Source organism: Schistocerca americana, chromosome 1 (assembly GCF_021461395.2).
Source record: "Schistocerca americana isolate TAMUIC-IGC-003095 chromosome 1, iqSchAmer2.1, whole genome shotgun sequence".
NCBI lineage: Eukaryota > Metazoa > Arthropoda > Insecta > Orthoptera > Acrididae > Schistocerca > Schistocerca americana.
Window position 1 is genome coordinate 367,907,468 of NC_060119.1, and position 24,477 is coordinate 367,931,944.

A 24,477-nucleotide genomic window follows, 5' to 3' on the forward strand; every position below is an offset into this window, starting at 1 on the left:
GGAAGGCAAGTTTCCAACTCCAAAGTTCATTGATATTTCTTATAGGAGGATGAATTTGGATAGCTTGTGGGACGTAACAAGCATTTAGGTCTGATAATGTATGGAAAGTTCTGGTTGAGGATTACGGATTATTTAGGAGTGAAGGAGATGACCGACCAAAAGGCAAAAGTGCAGCAGCGTCATAGATACACAAACAAAAGGCACAGAGCTTGGCTACACTGTGCTCAGTCGGCTGCCAGCTCTTTCCTGGTTCACAGTGAGCATACTGGGGTGAGATGGGAGGTGTGGGGTCGGGTTGGGTGAGGGATGGAATGAGGCAGGGAGGGAGTTGGGGGAAAGCATCTAGCAGCTCATGCCGTCTGTGGAATAGCTAGGGGTGCAGATAGAGGGGGCAGGTGGCAGATGGGTGGGTATGTGAGGATATGGCATGAGAGATCTTCATACACACCTGATACTCATATCCACCTCCAAGGACCAACCACCCCTTTTCACCCAGTACCACCCTGGACTGGAATGATTGAACCACATCTTTTGTCATGGTTCTGATTATCTATCATTATGACCTGAAATGAGGGACATCCTACCCAAGGTACTTCCAAACACTCCCAAAGTGGTGTTCCACCACCCACTCAACCTCCACAAAATTCTAGTCCATCCCTATGCCACTCCCACCCAAATCCCTTGCCACAGGGATCATATCCCTGTGGAAGACCCAGGTGCAAGACCTGCCCAATCCATCCACCCAGCACCATCTAATCCAGTCCCATCATAGATGTATCTTACCCTATCGGAGGCCGGTAAACCTGTGAAAGCAGCCATGTTATATACCAGCTGTGTTGCAACCACTGCATAGTGTTGTACATTGGTATGACAAACAACCAGCTGTCAACTACAGTGAATGGCCACCACCAAACTGTTGCCAAAAACAGGGTGGACCACCCAGTTGCACAACATGCAGCAGGGAACAACATGTGAGATTTCAGTGGCTGCTTCACCACCTGTGCCATGTAGATCCTTCCCACCACCACCAGCTTTTCTGAGCTGTGCAGATGAGAGCTATCCTTACAGCACATCCTTTGCTCCCATAACTTTCCTGGCCTAAACCTAAGGTAACTCACTGCCCCCCCCCCCCCTCCATCCCCACCCATAGAGTGTGTGTGTGTGTGTGTGTGTGTGTGTGTGTGTGTGTGTGTGTGTGTGTGTGTGTGTGTGTGTGTGTCCTGCAAGCTTGAAAAAGGAAGTGCATTCCAAAATCTAGCCAAGCTCTGCACCTTTTGTGTGTGTACTTATCAATGACACTGTGTCTGCCTTTCAGTGAATCATCTCCTTTATTCCTAAATAGTTCGCATTTAGGTCTGAGTCACACTACAGTGCATAAAATTTAATGTACCACCAAGTACATACAAATTGAATATTTGATATCCTCATTATACACAATTCATGCCGTACATTAATTATGGCTAAGTCTGTAGAACTGTGACTTTTGTCAGTCATGTGGCTGGAGTTGATGGTTGTAGGGTGGTGTATGATGCAGGTTCCCAGTGATATCAAATTTCTGGGTTGGAACATTGGGGTAGTGATGATTGTGTAGGCTATATTAGAGTCTGACAAAATTGTGGTGATTGTATGATGGGAGGTACGCCACTGACATATCTGTCAGTGGTGTAGGTAGGTTATCAGGGATGGGTTTGTGTGGATAATGAAGTTGTTGTGCCTGTTTTTTGATCCATTCATAATAATGGAAAGTTCTGGCAGTATGTAAATTTGAGCTAGTGTACACACACACACACACACACACACACACACACACACACAACATTCATTGAAACTCAGTCTGCTGACTGTATTAAAATAAACTATTATTTCTACATCTACATCTACATCTATACTCCGCGAGCCACCTTACGGTGTGTGGCGGAGGGTACTTATTGTACCACTATCTGATCCCCCCTTCCCTGTTCCATTCACGAATTGTGCGTGGGAAGAACGACTGCTTGTAAGTCTCCGTATTTGCTCTAATTTCTCGGATCTTTTCGTTGTGATCATTACGCGAGATATATGTGGGCGGTAGTAATATGTTGCCCATCTCTTCCCGGAATGTGCTCTCTCGTAATTTCGATAATAAACCTCTCCGTATTGCGTAACGCCTTTCTTGAAGTGTCCGCCACTGGAGCTTGTTCAGCATCTCCGTAACGCTCTCGCGCTGACTAAATGTCCCCATGACGAATCGCGCTGCTTTTCGCTGGATCATGTCTATCTCTTCTATTAATCCAACCTGGTAAGGGTCCCATACTGATGAGCAATACTCAAGAATCGGACGAACAAGCGTTTTGTAAGCTACTTCTTTCGTCAATGAGTCACATTTTCTTAGAATTCTTCCTATGAATCTCAACCTGGCGCCTGCTTTTCCCACTATTTGTTTTATGTGATCATTCCACTTCAGATCGCTCCGGATAGTAACTCCTAAGTATTTTACGGTCGTTACCGCTTCCAATGATTTACCACCTATGGCATAATCGTACTGGAATGGATTTCTGCCCCTATGTATGCGCATTATATTACATTTATCTACGTTTAGGGAAAGCTGCCAGCTGTCGCACCATGCATTAATCCTCTGCAGGTCCTCCTGGAGTACGTACGAGTCTTCTGATGTTGCTACTTTCTTGTAGACAACCGTGTCATCTGCAAATAGCCTCACGGAGCTACCGATGTTGTCAACTAAGTCATTTATGTATATTGTAAACAATAAAGGTCCTATCACGCTTCCCTGCGGTACTCCCGAAATTACCTCTACATCTGCAGAATTTGAACCGTTAAGAATGACATGTTGTGTTCTTTCTTCTAGGAAATCCTGAATCCAATCACAAACCTGGTCCGATATTCCGTAAGCTCGTATTTTTTTCACTAAACGTAAGTGCGGAACCGTATCAAATGCCTTCCTGAAGTCCAGGAATACGGCATCAATCTGCTTGCCAGTGTCTACGGCACTGTGAATTTCTTGGGCAAATAGGGCGAGCTGAGTTTCACATGATCTCTGTTTGCGGAATCCATGTTGGTTATGATGAAGGAGATTTGTATTATCTAAGAACGTCATAATACGAGAACACAAAACATGTTCCATTATTCTACAACAGATTGACATAAGCGAAATAGGCCTATAATTATTCGCATCTGATTTATGACCCTTCTTGAAAATGGGAACGACCTGCGCTTTCTTCCAGTCGCTAGGTACTTTACGTTCTTCCAGCGATCTACGATAAATTGCTGATAGAAAGGGGGCAAGTTCTTTAGCATAATCACTGTAGAATCTTAAGGGTATCTCGTCTGGTCCGGATGCTTTTCCGCTACTAAGTGATAGCAGTTGTTTTTCAATTCCGATATCGTTTATTTCAATATTTTCCATTTTGGCGTCCGTGCGACGGCTGAAGTCAGGGACCGTGTTACGATTTTCCGCAGTGAAACAGTTTCGGAACACTGAATTCAGTATTTCTGCCTTTCTTCGGTCATCCTCTGTTTCGGTGCCATCGTGGTCAACGAGTGACTGAATAGGGGATTTAGATCCGCTTACCGATTTTACATATGACCAAAACTTTTTAGGGTTCTTGTTTAGATTGTTTGCCAATGTTTTATGTTCGAATTTGTTGAATGCTTCTCTCATTGCTCTCTTTACGCTCTTTTTCGCTTCGTTCAGCTTTTCCTTATCAGCTATGATTCGACTACTCTTAAACCTATGATGAAGCTTTCTTTGTTTCCGTAGTACCTTTCGTACATGATTGTTATACCACGGTGGATCTTTCCCCTCGCTTTGGACCTTAGTCGGTACGAACTTATCTAAGGCGTACTGGACGATGTTTCTGAATTTTTTCCATTTTTGTTCCACATCCTCTTCCTCAGAAATGAACGTTTGATGGTGGTCACTCAGATATTCTGCAATTTGTGCCCTATCACTCTTGTTAAGCAAATATATTTTCCTTCCTTTCTTGGCATTTCTTATTACACTTGTAGTCATTGATGCAACCACTGACTTATGATCACTGATACCCTCTTCTACATTCACCGAGTCGAAAAGTTCCGGTCTATTTGTTGCTATGAGGTCTAAAACGCTAGCTTCACGAGTTGGTTCTCTAACTATCTGCTCGAAGTAATTCTCAGACAAGGCAGTCAGGATAATGTCACAAGAGTCTCTGTCCCTGGCTCCAGTTCTGATTGTGTGACTATCCCATTCTATACCTGGTAGATTGAAGTCTCCCCCTATTACAATAGTATGATCACGAAACTTCTTCACGACGTTCTGCAGGTTCTCTCTGAGGCGCTCAACTACTACGGTTGCTGATGCAGGTGGTCTATAGAAGCATCCGACTATCATATCTGACCCACCTTTGATACTTAACTTAACCCAGATTATTTCACATTCGCATTCGCTAATAACTTCACTGGATATTATTGAATTCTTTACTGCTATAAATACTCCTCCACCATTGGCGTTTATCCTATCCTTGCGGTATATATTCCATTCTGTGTCTAGGATTTCGTTACTGTTCACTTCCGGTTTTAACCAACTTTCCGTTCCTAATACTATATGCGCACTATTTCCTTCAATAAGAGATACTAATTCAGGAACCTTGCCCTGGATACTCCTGCAGTTTACCAATATTACGTTAACTTTTCCTGTTTTTGGTCTCTGAGGACGGACGTTCTTTATCAACGATGATAATGTCCTCTCTGGTAAGCCGTCAGGTATTTTATCGTCAGCTAAATTTAACCAAGGGTATTACACAGACAGTCACGACTTGCAAAAAAACCTTCTGATTCCAAACGTATTTTAAATAAATGTTGTTTACCTTCTATTCATTTATGTGTCAAGTCCATTATGGTATTCTGTCATGAGTGGGATTCTTCTCATTATTTGGATGTAAGAGCTTGGTTTTTTCCATCATTATAACATTATGCAAATCATAAATTGGGCTACCACAACCTGGTTTCAGATACCTAGACAAGTTGTAAATTATCATAGATTTACTGACGGACATAATTCTGCTCAGCTAACACTTCTACATATTTAATGGCTAAGCATCCGACATATATACATACAGCTTGTTTTCTTCTCCACTTTATTGTGTATAGACATAAAATGTAAGTACTTACCTATAGGCATATAATAAAAAACTCAAGGTTTCTGCTTCAAGATAGAAATAATTATCTTATTAATATTCAATATTATTTGCATTTAATTGAGAAATAACTTTATTGTTGCATGTAATTGAGAAATAACTTTATTATAACTACTTATTTCAGATGCCAGTTACAGTGATCCTTTGGGACCACTTACAGAAAGACCACGGACATCAGCTGGACGCAAACCTTCACAAGATGATGAGTTTGCTGATGAGGAACTTGGGGATGACCTACTCCCAGAATAAATATTTCTGTATTGGTATAGATATTCAAGGCCTAAGGCATAATATTTACTTTCCTCATTTGTGTGGCACAACATATGTTGCAAAATAATCATTGGTAAAAAGTCTGTGATGTAAGAATACAGATATCACACTTCAGCAGAGACTGTATGAGAATTAAGAGAATTCCATGCACTGTTCTCTCTTACATGAATACATTTTAAATTTTATGACTTCATGAGCATCTGCTTATATGTTACAGTTAGTGACAATTTCGTCCACAGATCTCACTTATTAAAGATGCACTGCCTTTAGTTTATTTTAAATATAACTTTTGTACCTACAGTTACTATACTGTAAGAATATTGCATGTTTCATACAATGTGCTTCTAGTCATTAATACTAGCAAAAAATGTAATGAAGCCTGTGGATAGACCATACCTAATCCTCTCTTCAGAAAGAAATTGTCTCTGTAATTAAGAGGTGCTAATCTCATGTGTGACTGTACCTATTCATTTTGTGTATTTATTAAAGTAGTAATGCACAAACAATATCTTATAGTTTTACTTAAAGCTAAAACAATTTTTTTTTCAGCAGAAAATAATTTGTCGGGTGTTACACTACATAATATCATTCTAAGAGGGGAACTATTAATTGATGAATGGCTCATAAATACATGTAACAGCTCATAAAATTGCACCAACTTTTGAGTGAACTGCCTGTGATGTGCTTTACAGGAAGAACAACAACAGAACACACACACACACACACACACACACACACACACACACACACACACACACACACACACGACTGCAGTCTCAGGCGACTGAAACCACACTGCGAGCAACAGCACCAGTTCACGATGAGAATGATGACTGGGTGGGAGTAAGGAGGAGGCTGGGGCGTGGAGGGAGAGGGATAGTATGGTGGTGGTGGCAGCAGACAGTGAAGTGCTGCAGGTGAGATGGAGAGCAGTGGAGAGGTGGGGAGGGGGTGAGGGGGAGGAAGTAATGGAAAAAGAGAGAAATAATAAGACTGTTTGTCATGGTGGAATGACAGCAGTGTAGTGCTGGAATGGGAACAGGGAAGAGACTGGATGGGTGAGGACAGTGACTAACAAAGATTAAGACCAGGAGGGTTACGGGAACGTATTGCAGGAAAAGTTCCCACCTGCACAGTTCGGGAAAGATGGTGTTGGTGAGAAGGATCCATATGGCATAGGCCGTGAAGCAGTGACTGAAATGAAAGGTATCATGTTTGGCAGTGTGTTAAGCAACAGGGTGGTCCACTTGTTTCTTGGCCACAATTTGTTGGCAGCCATTCCTGCGGACAGACAGCTTGTTGGTTGTCATGCCGAGGTAGAATGCAGCATAGTGGTTGCTGCTTAGCTTGTAGATTATATGACTGGTTTCACAGGTAGACCAGCCTTTGATGGGATAGGTGATGTTAGTAACTGGACTGGAGTAGGTGGTGGTGGGAGGATGTATGTGACAGGTCTTGCAAATAGGTCTATTACAGAGGTATGAGCCGAGGTAAGGGATTGGGGCAGGGGTTGTGTAATGATGGACAAGTATATAGTGTAGGTTCGGTGGACGGTGGAATACCACTGTTGGAGGGGTGGGAAGGATAGTGGGCAGGATATTTCTCATTTCAGGGCATGATGAGAGGTAATCGTAACCATGGCAGAGAATGTAATTCAGTTGCTCCAGTACTAAGTGTTACTGAGTTACAAGGGGAATGCTCCTCTGTAGCCAGACGGTGGGACTTTTTTAACAAGTATAAATGTATACAGGTTCAGTGAGACATTATATATGCTTTCCAAGTGTCCCTTAGGATGTTCATATGTGGTCTTTGTACCCTTAGTGAAATCTGTCTTTTACCTGAGTTTGTTCAACAATTGCAAATCTGTTACAGAAATTCATTTGGTCCTTGGTCAGTGATGACAGCTCTCCCTTCTGTTCGTCCATCCTTTTTAGTTGCAGCACTAAATGGAAATTCTTCATTTGTGTTGTTCATTTATCAATTTCTGTAATGTGGGGGTGAAGTGAACTGAATTTCTTGTCTGTCTGCACTTTAACTCCATCCTTCAATTCAGGAAGCTTTGAGTAATGTTCGGTCACATTGTGATGTGAAAATATGGACTTCAAATGTTTGAAAAACTTCACACTTGTGCAAAGAATGTAACAGCAAAAGTTCTGGGTAACAAGAAGAGTAGTCAGATTTCTAAAATCTGCAGTGTGATTTATACACTGAAGAGCCAAAGAAATTGATACACCTACCTAATATCGTGTAGGGCCCCTGCAAGCATGCAGAAGTGCCGCAACATGATGTGGCATGGACTCAACTAATGTGTGAGGTACTGCTGGAGGGAATTGACACCATGAATCCTGCAGGGCTGTCCATAAACCCATAAGAGTATGAGAAAGTGGTGATCTCTTATGAACAGCATGTTGCAAGGCATCCCAGATATGTTCAATAATGTTCTTGTCTGGGGAATCTGGGGGCCAGCGGAAGTGTTTAAACACAGAAGTCTGTTCCTGGAGCCACTCTGTAGCAGTCATGAACATGTGGATTGTCACATTGTCCTGCTGCAATTGTCCATGTCCATGGGAATGCACAGTGGGCATGAATGGATGCATGCTCATGACATTTGAAGGCATTGTGAGTTACATAACACCTATAGGTAGGAACAGCTGAATTACCCTGTATTTCTTGCTAAGGCAGGCCTTGACTGAAATGTGATCCCAATAAGTACAGTACAGCTCTATTAACAAGGGCAATATTTGATACTGAAATCAGTGGTGGATCACATATATGCAATTATCTCGCAAGTGATTCGGTTGTGGATCCCCATTTACTGGTACTGTTTTTCTTCTGTTATCGTATACTTTCACCTGTGTCAGTTTTTGCTGCTAATTATGATACCACTGCATCTAAATTTTGCACTTCAACACCTCTAGTGCCCCTCTCAGTTGCTTTTGTCCCTTGAACCTTAAAATGGCCCCCATCACCTTCAGGAGGCATAAAAATAGCACCATATGACACCGCCTCTTGCTGTGATAATGGTCTCAGTTTGGTGAAATAGAGTGTCTACAAGTTTCTTGAGTAATTGCCACATCCAACAGAAGCCATTAGATGCCATTGAACTACCAAATTGTGGGGATGTAGATTACTACACATAACGTGCTGTTCAAAATAGTCCCAGACGTTTTCTATGTAATTAAGATTATTGGGCTGGTCGAGGTGCAAGAGGGTGCCCGAGTGTCTTCAAACCAGTGTGTGTGTGTGGGGGGGGGGGGGGGGGGGGTCGCATGCGCATGCAGCCACGTGAATATAGCTGTTGCCATCTAGAATAGTAAAAATGGACATGAATGGATGCAGGTGATCAGACATAACTCTTATGTATGTGTCACCTGTCAGAGTTATAACTAGACATATCAGGAGTCCCATATCATTCCGACTGCTCATGCCACACACCATTACAGAGCCCCCATCAGCTTGAACAGTCCCCTGCTAACATGTACGGTCTATGGTTTCGTGAGGTTGTCTCCATAACCGTACACGTTCGTCCGTTCCTTACAATTTGAAACGAGACTCATCCGACCAGGCAACATGTTTCCAGTCATCAACAGTCCAGTGTCGATGCTGATGGGCCCAAGCAAGGCCTAAAGCTTTCTGTCATGCAGTCAGCAGGGGTACATGAGTGGGCCTTCAGCTCCAAAAGCCCATATCGATGATGTTTCACTGAATGGTTCGCAAACTGACACTTGTTGATGGCCCAGCAGTGAAATCTGCAGAAATTTGTGGAAGGGTTGCTCTTCTGTCATATTGAAAGATTCTCCTCAGTCGTCATTGGTCCCATTCTTGCAGGATTTTTTCCGGCCACAGTGATGTCAGAGATTTGATGTTTTACCAGATTCCCAATATTCATGGTACACTCATGAAATGGCCATACAGAAAAATCCCCCCTTCATTGCTACCTCAGAGATGCTGTGTCCCATTGCTCATGTGCCAACTATAACACCACATTCAAACACACTTACATCTTGATAATGTGCCGTTGTAGCAGCAGTAACCGATCTAACAACTACACCAGACACTTGTTGTCTTATATAGGCATTGCTGACCACAGAGCCGTATTCTGCATGCTTACATATCTCTGTATTTGAATACGCATGCCTATACCAGTTTTGTTGCCGCTTCAGTGTAGAATAGGAGTAACTGAACGTTTAACATTTGATGAGAAAGAGCTCTACACACAACCTGCACAGTACATTTCATTTGTATACTATCTGATCAGGGCTAGAACATTTGCAACCTCACTGGATGCCATCAAATCAGAATAACAATTTCTTATGTACTCTTTCTCATAGATGCATAGTGCTGCAAACAGATCAGATACTGACATTACTATAAGAATATTTCATTAGAGTATGGGGTTCAAATGTCTGTTTGATCATATATATTTAGGTTTTCTATGGTTTCTTTACGTCCTTCGAGGTGAATTATGGGATGGTTTGTTTGAAAAGGATATGGGCAGTTTCCTTACCTGTCCTTGTCCCATCCAGACTTGTGCTTGGTCTGTGATGATGTAACTGTTGAAAAGACATGAAATATAAGCCGTTTTCATATATATTTAAAGCATTTGCCATGACATTTTACTTGAAGTATAAAGATATTTGCATAATTTTAAACGTGACATTTAATAAATTTTTGCTTGCAGGACATCCACAATTCCCATCTGCAACATTTAGACAGGTATTTAGTCCAGTACCAGGCTTCAGGGGCCCAGCCCTGTTTTCAAGTGTATCTGTAAGTTAAAACAAAATAATACCTCTAAACTGCAAGACCAAGACAAGCTAACAGTACCACAGAAAAAAAGGTAATTGGGATCATTCAAATTCACCCTGTTGAGCATTCCTATAAATAGTAGTACACATTTCCATGCCCAACCTAACTTCCAAGGAAACATATCTGCTGTACATTGCTCATCAAATAAAATATCCAATTGTGCCCCACAGGACCCTTCTACTGTAATTGATGTAAGTCACCCTATCCTGATGATGCTGGTGAGAGAGCATGTAGTCTAAATGAAGCCAAATGGAACACTAGGATAAAGGTGGCTTATGTCATTTACAGGTGAAGGGTGCCTTTTTTGTGGACACATTTGGATGCTCTATCTCACATGGACACTGAATTCTGCTTCACAATCATTTTATTCAGTTTGGATAACAACGCTACAGCTACATAGGAACTAAGACCATTGTGCAAAACGAGTGGCACCTTGTCAGAAGAGAGTACACATTCTGAGCATTCTACAGAGACAGTTCTGTTGCAGTATGGATAAAAGGTGCATCAAAGTGTGCAACTGAAATGATGTGACCACTGAAAACCTACCCCAATGTTGCAGTGTGAAGAACAGTACTATTCTTGTGGGCAATATTACCAAACTGCACACAAATGCACCATGAAATTCTGGCAGTATAAGGACCAAATGAAATATCACTTCCAGCCGTAGTGAAATGGTGCCAAGAATTTTACCAGAGCTGCACTGATGTGGGTGATGCTGGTCTGAAATGAAGGCCATTGACATTGACCACAGATGACAATGTCCAAGCAATCAAGGATCTGATTTGCAACAGTTGCAGAATGATTATTCTGGAGATTGCTCAGGAAATGCATATCTCAATAGGCACTGCTCATTCCACAGTCAGAGATCATGTGCAATACTGGAAATAGTGCTCCCACATGACTCCTCATCACTGTCAACTACACACAAAGGTGAAAGTTTTACTGTATCTCTGGACTTCCTTGAGTGTTACCATGTGAAGACAATGATATCCTAAGCTGCATCATTACAAGTGATGAGATGTGGGTCCACAATTTCTCACCTGGAACAAAGAGAGTGTCTGTGAAATGGAGGAAACCTCCTTGCTTCTACATAAGACATGGAAAGTTGTGCCATGAGCAGAGAAGGTCATGGCCACCTATTTCTTGTCTGTGAAGGAGTTGTATACAAACAGTTTGTGGCAAAGATTGAACTATTGATGATGCCAATTCATACTCTGCAGTGTTAACATCACTGTGTGACACCATAAAGAACAATAGGCATGGAAAATGAAGCTGTATAACAATGAAGCACCCCACTTGGCAGGCACAACACAAACTTTGCTTCAGTGGAAGATTTGCAAGCATCTGCCGTACAGTCCAGATCTTGCACCATGTGATTTTCATCTTCTCAGTACACTGCTACATCATCTGAGGGGAAAGAGATTTTCCAATGACCCAGCAATTCTTGAATGGTTCCATGCCCAAGGAGCAAATTTCTGTCATCAAAGAATTAAAAACTTTGTAGGACATTTATAGAGACTTCATGACTTTGTTGAAAAATAGTGTCACGTATCTGTGTCCCTTTTAAATGTAGTGCAGCATTCAATAAAAGTTATGTGGTGCACCATAATAGTGTTAACTTACTTTTTGAAGTCTCCTCATACAAGCAGGTACTGTAATTAGTTTGTACAGGATAGCTGTGTGGTTTCTGTTTTTTTGTCAAAAAAAAATTGTAGATACTTTACTGGTGACGGAAGGTAGGTAAGAGAAGGCAGCAGAACCCAATCACCCATACACCATGGTACTGCAGGGTATCCTATCCAAAATTTGTAAGCAGCAGTGTAAATGATATCACCCATGAATACTAAACTATTTGTTACCCTGAAGCGTTAGACTCTTCACATGTGGGTGTAACCTACTGGATGCCGTGTTTCTAGCCTTCAAAAAGTACTACAGTGATGCCTACTACAGAAAATATGCAAAATCTAATCAGATATGTTACTGGACTAAAAAGTTCTTGTCAGGCAGAATGGAACGGATTATCCTGGATGCAAAATCATCCATTATATAGCCACTGATGACCATGCAGTTGAGTGCCCCACAAACCAAACATCAAAACCTTATATAGCAAATAATCTCCATTGTTCCTAAGAAAGTGTTATAGGACAGTTACTATATATGCCATATATTGGTTGAGTAGTTCCAGTCTCAAGAGTTTTCAAAAATACTGGGTTTATCAATGAGAAGATGTTATCTGATAAAAGTGTAGAAATATCCAGTCATGTCATAACAGAAGGTTGGTTCTGGTACAAAGACTGGCAGCTAGCTCTTATTGTTGAAAAATGTTAAATTTACAACATGTAGGAATCTTTGACTACACAATCAATGAATAACAACTGTAGTCAGTCATTGTAATACATCATTTTACTGTACAGGAACTCACGAGATTGGTGGTACCTGAATTCAGAAGGGAATAGTTGGTGAGAAGTGGAAACTAGGTGGCAAGTGTATTTTCTGCTGGTAGCTTCTGCTATGAAAGCATCCACAGATTATCTGGCCTGGAGGGCTTGTAAACACTCCAGCCTGTTTAGTTTAGCAACTTAGGCTCCTGGGAGCACTAATACTGAAACTGGTAGCCTAGGTATCACTTTCAGTAACATGAGAATTTTCCTGCCATTGTGAAAAACCCACAGTTGAGAGGACCTAAAGAAGGAAACTAAGGGAATTGTCAGGGCATGGCCCAAGACTGATGTCTTCCAAGCTTTGCATAGAAAGAGAACAAGGCACAGACTTGGTATTAGTAATTGTTATTAGTAATTCTAAGAAAGACAAACTGGGTGACTTTTCGAAAGGGAGGAGGAAGTGTGGGGTTGTTCAAGAATGGGGGAAGTAGGGTTGAGAGGTGAGAGTGAGATGTTAACAAGAAACTTAAAGTGACAGTATTCCAGTGTACTTGAGGGTGACAAGAGAAGGGGAACAGTGCCGATACAGCAGTGAACAAATGCAGTCTGAGCAGCAGTGAGCAGCCACCAGAGTCAGAGTGTTGAATTGGGCATCTGTGTTAAATGGGAGGGGCTGGATGGAAAATATTTAGGCATTCCATCATATGAGTGAACATAATAATAAGGTGAAAACAGCTTGCTGAGATTTTAACAGCAGAATGGAGGAGGGCACATTATCACTTAAATTCATTTTCAGTACTCAGTTAACATTTGCAAAAAAGGAAAAATATAATTAACTATATTTTGCTAATTAGTATTACCATATGTTTAATTTAGTTGTATCTGTGTCATTGATTGCCTCTGTAGGCAAATGGTTGGCATCACTGCCTTTGGCACAGGTGGTCTCAGGTTTGATTCCCGGTATCTGACCAATTTTTTCTGAGGTAGCAAGGTCTGGTACTGGATATACTCAGCTTTTGTGATGTGAAATGAGGAGCTGCTTGAACAAAGAAACAGTAGTATTATCAAGAAACTGATCATTATCATCACCATATTGTCAGGTTAAGACGGGCAATAGTGGCTGGGGGGATTGGCAACATTCCGATTGCATATTCCATATGACAGACAGTTCCGTGCATTGCCTTGTAGGCAGCAGACTGCCAATCTGAACAGGCATAAAGCCTAACCCCTGAGTGGGTTTTACATTTAATCAATGTTATTTTATAGTTTTATTATTATTCATATATTTTGTACTCAGCATGCTATCTATTGTCATGGTTTCTTTATGTTCGTGTGTTTTGCTGTAGCCTGTTATGTCCAGTTGATAATCTGTTTGAATTTCACTTCTTCAAGGAACGAATCACACGTAGGTGTCATAGACTGAAGTAGTCCAAGAGCCTGAGAAAGCCTTGGAGATTAACAATCCATGTCTAAGTTTTGAGTCTAAAGTAGCTAACTGGAAGTGTCTTTCCAAATGGTGAAAGATGTCGTTTGCAGTGACAGTCCGATGAGGCACTTAACTTGCAATGCATGGAGGGTGTGGACTAGGGCAGAGCACATTCTGTGATTTTTTGGGCTTGTTTCTTGTTCATGATTTGGGCACACTCATTCAGATTACTGTGAACATGTACCAGGATGTGTATTTCAAGGCTCTCCATAAACAAATCTTGTACATTTATTTAAATCTTCATGCTGATATGCTGTGGACTGTGTTATTATTATAGATGGCTGCACACACACACACACACACACACACACACACACACACACACACACACACACAACATTGGTTTGAAGACACTCAGGCACCCTGTTGCACCTCGACCACCCCACTAATCTTAATCGCATAGAAAATGCCTGGGACTATTTTGAACGGCATGTAGTAATCTATTAATCTACAGCCCCACAGTTAGGTAGTTCTATGGCGTCTGATAATTACTGATTGGCTTCTGTTGGATGTGGAAATTACTCAAGAAACTTGTAGACACTCTACCTCTCCAAACTGAGACCATTATCACAGCAAGAGACGGTGCACATGGTGCTAATTTTATGCCTCCTGAAGGTGGTGGGGGGCCAGTTTAGGATTCAAGGGACAAAAGCAGCTGAGAGGGGCACCAGAGGTGTTGAAGTGCAAAATTTAGATACAGTGGTATCATAATTAGCAGCAAAAACTGACACAGGTGAAAGTATATGATAACAGAAGAAAAAACGTACCAGTAAATAGAGATTTACAACTGAATCACTTGCGAGATAATTGCATATATGTGATACTGATTTCAGTATCAAATATTGCCCTTGTTAGTAGAACTGTATTTGTAGTACAAACTAATTGGAATCACATTTCAGTCAAGGCCTGCCTTAACAAGAAATACAGGGTAATGCAGCTCCTCCTACATATAAGTGTTATGCAACTCACAACGCCTTCAAATATCGTGAGCAAATTTTCACTGAGTGAGGTGGCGCAGTGGTTAGCATACTGGACTCGCATTCAGGAGGATGACAATTCAAACCAGTGTTCGAGCATCCTGATTTAGGTTTTCCATGGTTTCCCTACATTACCTCAGGCAAATGGCAGGATTTCCTTTGAAAAGGCATGGCCGACTTCCTTCCCCATCTTTCCCTAATCCAATGGGACCGATGACCTTGCTGTTTGTTCCCTTCCCCCAATTCAACCAACCAACATTCTCTCACTTGATACATGCAAGCTGCGGAAAAAATGAACAGAACCATTTTGTAGGAAACTTAATGCACTTAAATTTTGTACTATGATCTCTTTTCGACAGAGGCTGCATACAAAAGTGACCTTCAAACCTATTTTTCTTGAATAACTCAAAAACTGTGCCCGCCAGTAAAAACATATCTCAGTACAAAATTTACCTACATTGAATTTCCTACAAAAAGATGTGTAAGATACACAGTTTGCACATAGTGAGCAAGAGAAAATAAAAATCCTGGACATGGTTTTTGAAGGCATTGCAGGGTGCATAAAATCCATAGGTAGTGGCAACTGAATCACCCTGTATAATAGGCCTACTGCTTCAGCACGTTACCTTTTAGAATTTGCTGTTCACTTCTAGCCCATCTGTTAAAAGAGATGTTCCATGTGCCTATGTTGACTGTTGGAGTCAATACTGCACTCTTCTCTGCAGTGAGTTACGTATTGTATGATCTAGTAAATCTTGGCAAGTCTGTGGAATTCCCTGCACCATTTTTTCAACCATACCAGTGGGAGTGCTGTACACTAGACTTCTGAGATGACCCAGACAAAAATCCAAAGAACTGAGGTCAGTTGACCTCGGAGTCAAAGTACCGACCGTGTTGGCGTGTTAGCAGGCATCCTGTTTCTGGGTAGGGCATGGCTAAAATTTGGGCCCAATTATATGGAGACTTAATGAAAAGTTTACATTTCAAATACATTTGTACCATCTAGGGCCATATCTCATACCGAAGTTAGTGGCGGCTTATAATGACACATTTGGAATTAGCTTGCAAATGGCTCATTTGCAGACCCGTGTTCATTGGAAAGTTTTTCATTTTGTTACCCTATGTTGTCAAACTGTCAGTTTGCATTATTAAATGTGATCCCTGCTATATATAAAATAACAAAATGTTACTTTCATCGTCACAGATAAGTAAATTAAAAAAGTCGTATGGATCAACAGCTGGGTGCACATTTTTGTCTGATGCCTTCCAGTGACAGCCGTGTTAGATTAGATTAGTACATGTTCCATAGATCATGAATACGATACTTCGTAATGATGTGGAACATGTCAGGTTAAGAAAAGGTGTTTATACAAGATATTATATTACACAAAATATTATATGACACTTAATATTCTTTTTTTTTTTTTTTTGGGGGGGGGGGGGGGGTAGTAAAATTACCCACTTACTATATCCAAAAATTCATCTAACGAGTAGAAGGAGTTGCCATTAAGAAATTCTTTTAATTTCCTTTTAAATGCTATATGGCTATCTGTCAGACTTTTGATGCTATTAGGTAAGTGACCAAAGACTTTCGTGGCAGCATAATTTACCCCCTTCTGAGACGAAGTTAGATTTAACCTTGAGTAGTGAAGATCATCCTTTCTCCTAGTGTTGTAGCCATGTACACTGCTATTACTTTTGAATTCGTTCGGATTGTGAATAACAAATTTCATAAGTGAATATATATATTGTGAGGCTACAGTGAAGATCTCTAGCTCTTTAGATAAGTGTCTGCAGGATGGTCTTGGATGAGCTCCAGCAATTATTCTGATTACACGCTTTTGTGCAATGAACACTCGTTTACTCAATGATGAGTTACCCCAGAATATGATGCCATAGGAAAGCAGAGAATGAAAATAGGCATGGTAAGCTAATTTACTCAGATGTATATCTCCAAAATTTGCAAAGACCCTAATAGCATAAGTAGCCGAACTCAAACATTTCAGCAGATCCTCAGTGTGTTTTTTCCAGTTCAACCCCTCACCAATGCATACACCTAGAAATTTTGAATATTTTACCTTAGCTACCGATTTCCTATCAAAGTCTATGTTTATCAATGGTGTCAGTGCATTTACTGTGTGGAACTGTATATACTGTGTTTTGTCAAAGTTTAATGAGAGTTTTCTGAAAAATAAAAAGTAAAGTATAAATTGGTGTGAACCCAGTTCCACCGCCTGAAAATCTTGAACGATTAGTGCAAGGAAGACAATGTCTGAAGGAGGGGTGGCCAAATGATACGGCGCTTGTGTGAAAAATGTTCTCGAAGTGGCACAGGGGCGAAAAAATTATTGTCCAGTATCCGTCTACGGTGCCGTACCCGGGGGCAAGGGGGACTCACACCCCCTCCCCCTCCCCCTCCGCCTCCGCCTCACCCTCTCCCTCCCCCCCCCCCCCAAAGAACTTAGGTAAAGGAAAAAAAGGTGTTTTTCTTTCAAGAAAATTTATTTAAAGGGTGGTATTATGTAGGTTTTTAATAGTGTCGGAAATGAATATTTTTTATGGATACGTACAAGTCACCATTCTCCTTCCTAAATATTGCAGAATACAATGTCACACACGTTTTAATGATTGGGAGCGTTCAAACGTGTTAGTGACGGGCGATCTCGTGACTCGGTGTGTACCGGCCGGCCGTGACGGGCTGCCGAAGGCCGCGATGTCGCGTCGCAGGGCAAGCCGGTGGCGCCCCTGCGGGAGTACAGCTGGGCCGTCCTTGGCGCCGGCAGCGGCCTGCGCCCGAGTCTGCGCAGTGTGTCTGGGCAGGGCCGCCTCACCCCGCACCCGGCAGCCAGCGGGCAGGACGCGTTGCGCAACTGCGCGAGCTGTGCCACTGTGCGGGGCACAGCACCGGCGCTCCTCCTGCCGCTGGACGGCTGCCAGCGGAATCCCGGTAACGGAGTCTGCCGCGCTGCTACTACGGCCCCGCAAGGCCATTACGCAAAATAACCAGGGCCAGATTTTCAGACGGCGATGCGTAGGACAAACACTTTGCGTCCTCCCCCCCCCCCCTCCCCCCTCACCCATCCTCTGCTTTGTTTTCGGCAGATTTAGTTTTCATTCATTTTTCGATGCTTCATATGTTTTGCCGAGAACTGTGATCAGCAGTGAACTCTCGGATAGCATCATTAATAATCCGATCGCCAAGCCGTTGAATTTCTCGCTGTCACTGTTCGCATTTTTAGCATAGAGTCTTATCACAACGTTAATACTTGCTCTTATACCCACATGCTTTGTAGTGCTCTTTTTTTCAGTATACGCTTTTCGCGACTTGTCTTCTCATCGGCTCTGTCCTTTATTTTCTCGTCTCCAAACACCAGAAGCTGCGTGCTACACTTCTGGCCATTAAAATTGCTACACCACGAAGATGACGTGCTTCAGACGCGAAATTTAACCGACAGGAAGAAGATGCTGTGATATGCAAATGATTAGCTTTTCAGAGCATTCGCACAAGGTTGGCGCCGGTGGCGACCCCTACAACTTGCTGACATGAGGAGAGTGTCCAACCGATTTCTCATACACAAACAGCAGTTGACCGGCGTTGCCTGGTGAAACGTTGTTGTGATGCCTCGTGTAAGGAGGAGAAATGCGCACCATCACGTTTCCGACTTCGATAAAGGTCGAATTGTAGCCTATCGCGATTACGGTTTATCGTATCGCAACATTGCTGCTCGCGTTGGTCGAGATCCAATGACTGTTAGCAGAATATGGAATCTGTGGGTTCAGGAGTGTAATACGGAACGCCGTGCTGAATCACAACGGCCTCGTATCACTAGCAGTCTACATCTACAACTACACCCATACTCCGGAAGCCACCTGACGGTGTGTGGCGGAGGGTACCTTGAGTACCTCTATCGGTTCTCCCTTCTATTCCAGTATCGTATTGTTCGTGGAAAGAAGGATTGTCGGTATGCCTCTGTGTGGGCTCTAATCTCTCTGATTTTATCCTCATCGTCTCTTCGCGACATATACGTAGGAGGGAGCAATATACTGCTTGACTCGTCGATGAAGGTATGTTCTCGAAACTTCCACAAAAGCCCGTACCGAGCTACTAAGCGTCTCTCCTGCAGAGTCTTCCACTGGAGTTTATCTATCATCTGCGCAACTCTTTCGCGATTACTAATTGATCCTGTAACGAAGCGCGCTGCTCTCCGTTGGATCTTCTCTATCTCTTCTATCAACCCTATCTGGTACGGATCACACACTGCTGAGCAGTATTCAAACAGTGGGCGAACAAGCATACTGTAACCTACTTCCTTTGTTTTCGGACTACAGGCATCGTATCTGCATGACTGTAACGGATCGTGCATCCACGTCTCGATCCCTGAGTCAACAAATGGCGACGTTTGCAAGACAACAACCATCTGCACGAACAGTTCGACGACGTTTGCAGCAACATGGACTATCAGCTCGGCGGTTACCCTTGACGCTTCATCACAGACAGGAGCGCCTGCGATGGTGTACTCAGCGACGAACCTGGGTGCACGAATGGCAAAACGTCATTTTTTCGGACGAATCCAGATTCTGTTTACAGCATCATGATGGTCGCATCCGTGTTTGGCGACATCGCGGTGAACGCACATTGGAAGCGTGTATTCGTCACCGCCATACTGGCGTATCACCCGGCGTGATGGTATGGGGTGCCATTGGTTGCGCGTCTCGGTCACCTCTTGTTCGCATTGACGGCACTTTGAACAGCGGACGTTACATTTCAGATGTGTTACGACCCATGGCTCTACCCTTCATTCGTTCCCTGCGAAACCCCACATTTCAGCAGGATAGTGCACGACCGCATGTTGCAGGTCCTGTACGGGCCTTTCTGGCTGCAGAAAAGGTTTGACTGCTGCCCTGGTAGCACATTCTCCAGATCTCTCACCAATTGGAAACGTCTGGTCAATGGTGGCCGAGCAACTGGGTCGTCACAATATTCCAGTCATTACTCTTGATGAACTGTGGTATCGTGTTGAAGCTGCATGGGCAGCTGTACCTGTACACGCCATCCAAGCTCTGTTTGATTCAATGCCCAGGCGTATCAAGGCCGTTATTACGGCCAGAGGTGGTTGTTCTGGGTTCTGATTTCTCAGGAAGTATCCACCCAAATTGCGTGAAAATGTAATCACATGTCAGTTCTAGTGTAATATATTTGTCCAACGAATACCCGTTTATCATCTGCATGTCTTTCTGGTGTAGCAATTTTAATGGCCAGTAGCGTAGTTTACCGACTTAGAGCGTATTCGAGAAAGAACAGCTCTATTCGAAGACATACGCTGGAATGTGTGGAATATGTTGTTCAATAGTACAGTTACATAGAGGTAAAGAAGTTGGACCAGTACGTGAAGAAAAGGGAGGACGTAGCAAATAATGGATCGACGCCAAACTAAAAAATAAGAGGGAAACAGATGTTTCCTAAACAGTGCTGTTGCAGCGATGTATGTTTTATACATTTTTCAATATTTTATCACTCAGCCTCATCTATCTAAAAAATCGACGTTTCTCCCGACATCGTGTAGCATACCCATTCAGTTGTCGGCCAGAAAGTGAAGGCGTGTCTGCAAGGAGAGTAATGCATTTTGTAAGGTATTGCGATGCAGTACGGTCAGATCGATTCGGTTGTTGTTCTTAATGATACTTAGATTTCCTTTGTCATAATATGGGCTAAAAAGACTGCTAAAATTTACTTTTATTCGTACAAAAGGCGGTTTTCAGCATCTTTGGCCATCGTTAGCTGACAGGTGACAGCTGACTGTTAGTCGGGCCAACGTTGGCGCCAGGAGTGTTCGTCCAATGCGTGGATCTATGAGATATCATTGGAACCAACGTTGGCGCCAATGTTAGTACGACTGTGTTGCTTTTTGGTATTTCGACCAACCATCGAAGGACGTTGAGCTATTATTGATAGGCCGACCACACATTGTTACTAACGTTGTTTGTTTTCTATCTTTGACGTCTGAGTTTGTTCGCTCTTGCTTCGTCGCATTTACTTCAAATATTCTTTTCGGAATGTCTCAATGTGGACAGTAGGGCAATGCTCAAGTTGTGGAGTTTTTGGAACTATGTCAACAACAAATTCATTTGGGGAATCCAGCTTCAAGGAACCATAAAACCATAAATGCGAATGGTGATTCATGGCAACACATTAAAAAAATTTCAGCATGAATTGCCCCATTAACAACTTGAAAAGAAGAAAAAGAGTCGTTAATGTCAACTTTTCGTCTGTACCGAAGACGACGAAACAGTCCGTCAGTTCAGGGGCATCGGCGGATGAATGGTTTGCATACGAACTAATGGACAGTTTTCTTGGGTCAGATTATAGGAAAACAGATAGCTGTACAATAAATACAGAGGCAAGTGAATTGAAACAAAGCTGTTGTATGTTAGTCTTTGTTATTATCGTGTACGGTGTTGTACATATACTCGCATTTAAGATCTGACTGAATAAAAGCAAGCTGCAAGCTCTTCACGGATTTCTCTCCCATTTTGCGTTGGCCGCCTTGGGGAATTAGTTAGTGATAGTAGTGAAGAGACCTTTGGAGAAAAGAGAACCACATGTATGAATATCAAGAGCTCAGATAGAAACCCAGATCCAAGCAAAGAAAAGAAAGGTGGAAGGAGTATATAGAGAGTCTGTACAAGGGTGATATACTTGAGGACAATATTATGGAAATGGAAGAGGATGTAGATGAAGATGAAATGGGAGATACGATACTGCGTGAAGAGTTTGATAGAGCACCGAAAGACCTAAGCCGAAACAAGGTCCCGGGAGTAGACAACATTCCATTAGAACTACTGATAGCCTTGGGAGAGCCAGTCCTGACAAAACTCTACCATCTGGTGAGCAAGATGTATGAGACAGGCGAAATACCCTCAGACTTCAAGAAGAATATAATAATTCCAATCCCAAAGAAAGCAGGCGTTGACAGATGTGAAAATTACCGAACTATCAGTTTAATAAGCCACGGCTGCAAAATACTAACGCGAGTTCTTTACAGACGAATGGAAAAACTGGTAGAGGCCGACCTCGGGGAAGATCAGTTTGAATTCCGTAGAAATGTTGGAACACGAGAGGCAATACTGACCCTACGACTTATCTTAGAAAATAGGTAAGGAAAGGCAAACTTACGTTTGTAGCATTTGTAGACGTAGAGAGGGCTTTTGGCAATATTGACTGGAATACTCTCTTTCAAATTGCGAAGGTGGCAGGGGTAAAATACCGGGAGCGAAAGGCTATTTACAATTTGTACAGAAACCAGATGGCAGTTATAAGAGTCGAGGGACATGAAAGGGAAGCAGTGGTTGGGAAGGGAGTGAGACAGGGTTGTAGCATCTCCCCAATGTTATTCAATCTGTACATTGAGCAAGCAGTAAAGGAAACAAAAGAAAAAATCCGAGTAGCAATTAAAATCCATGGCGAAGAAATAAAAACTTTGAGGTTCACCGATGACATTGTAATTCTGTCAGAGACAGCAAAGGACCTGGAAGAGCAGCTGAACGGAATGGACAGTGTCTTGAAAGGAGGATATAAGATGAACATCAACAAAAGCAAAACGAGGATAATGGAATGTAGTCGAATTAAATCGGGTGATGCTGAGGGTATTAGATTAGGAAATGAGACACTTAAAGTAGTAAAGGAGTTTTGCTATTTGGGGAGCAAAATAACTGATGATGGTCGAAGTAGAGAGGATATAAAATGTAGACTGGCAATAGCAAGGAAAGCGTTTCTGAAGAAGAGAAATTTGTTAACATCGAGTATAGATTTGTGTGTCAGGAAGTCATTTCTGAAAGTATTTTTATGGAGTGTAGCCATGTATGGTAGTGAAACGTGGACGATAAATAGTTTGGACAAGAAGAGAATAGAAGCTTTCGAAATGGAGTGCTATTGAAGAATCCTGAAAATTAGATGGGTAGATCACATAACTAAGTGGCGGTATTGAATAGAATTAGGGAGAAGAGACATTTGTGGCACACCTTGATTAGAAGAAGGAATCGGTTGGTAAGACATGTTATGAGGCATCAAGGGATCACCAATTTGGTATTGGAGGGCAGCGTGGAGGGTAAAAATCGTAGAGGGAGACCAAGAGATGAATACACTAAGCAGATTCAGAAGGATGTAGACTGTGGTAGGTACTGGGAGATGAAGAAGCTTGCACAGGATAGAGTAGCATGAAGAGCTGCATCAAACCAGTCTCTGGACTGCAGACGGCAACAACAACAACAGCAGTAGTGAAGTTTCATTTTCCTGTAAGATAAGTTATGTTGCACCTTGAGGCATGTATATACTATGTGAAGTTTTGCTTTTCTTTAAAATTGTGTGCAATATTACACTTTTTTTAAAAACTTTGGAAGCAGACGTCATTATACCAAATGCACATTAAATTAAAACTCCGGCACGTGATAATTGCTGAGTGAACATTTTCTGTTGACTATCAGTGGATGGTACTCCAGGATAGGGCTTCAGCACTATGTCTAATAATGCAAGGGCAGCATCTGCCGCAAATCACAAGATACTTGCTTATTTCGACCAGTAAAAGAAATTGCTGGGGAAAATGTATCATTGCCCAGAAGTTTGCGGTATCCATCAATGATTCGGTCATGTGAACAATATCCGCAAGTAGAAAGCTGTAGTCACTGTCAGCTAGACCTAGTAGAATTTTACTGAAACTACTTTAATAATTAAAAAACTCTGCTCCGCTACTGATAGGAGTATTTTGACATGTTTGCACCCAAAGCCTCCAAACAGTATGGGAATTTCCAAGCGTTTTCAAATCTTGGTGCTACAAGAAGCCGTTCTTCACTACTTGCAGGTAACTGGAACAGTAAAACATAGAAAAATTAATACTTTCACTATAATAGTAGTAAATGACTGTGGTATACATCAATTATACACACATCAAAAAAAGTTTTGCATCACCTCCGTTCCGAGAGACCGAGACCTGTACAGAAAATTGGAATAGAAATCAACATAAACATCATTTCAGCCCTTGTCATTGCTCGTGAAAACCACGCATTGCATGTTGGACCACCATACAGCGGACCTTCAGAGGTGGTGGTCCAGATTGTTGTACACACCGGTACATCTAATACCCAGTAGTACGTCCGCTTGCATTGATGCATGCCTGTATTCGTCATGGCGTACCATCCATAAGTTCATCAAGGCACTGTTGGTCGAGATTGTCCCACTCCTCAACGTCGTTTCGGCGTAGATCCCTGAGAGTGGTTGGTGGGTCACATCGTCCATAAACAGCCCTTTTCAGTCTATCCCAGGCATGTTCGATAAGGCTCATGTCTGGAGAACATGCTGGCCGCTCTAGTCGAGCGATGTCGTCATCCTG

General features: G+C 42.3%; 1 protein-coding gene across 1 annotated transcript in view; it reads left to right on the top strand.

Annotated features, from left to right (window-relative positions):
• Positions 1-5,901, top strand: part of LOC124600441 (intraflagellar transport protein 88 homolog) — a 99,200-nt gene extending 93,299 nt beyond the window's left edge. The window contains exon 17 of the mRNA XM_047136161.1: positions 5,296-5,901. Within this exon, the coding sequence (XP_046992117.1) occupies positions 5,296-5,420 (125 nt within the window). The 3' untranslated portion in view covers positions 5,421-5,901. The remainder of the gene's footprint in view (positions 1-5,295) is intronic.
• Positions 5,902-24,477: the final 18,576 nt, after the last annotated feature.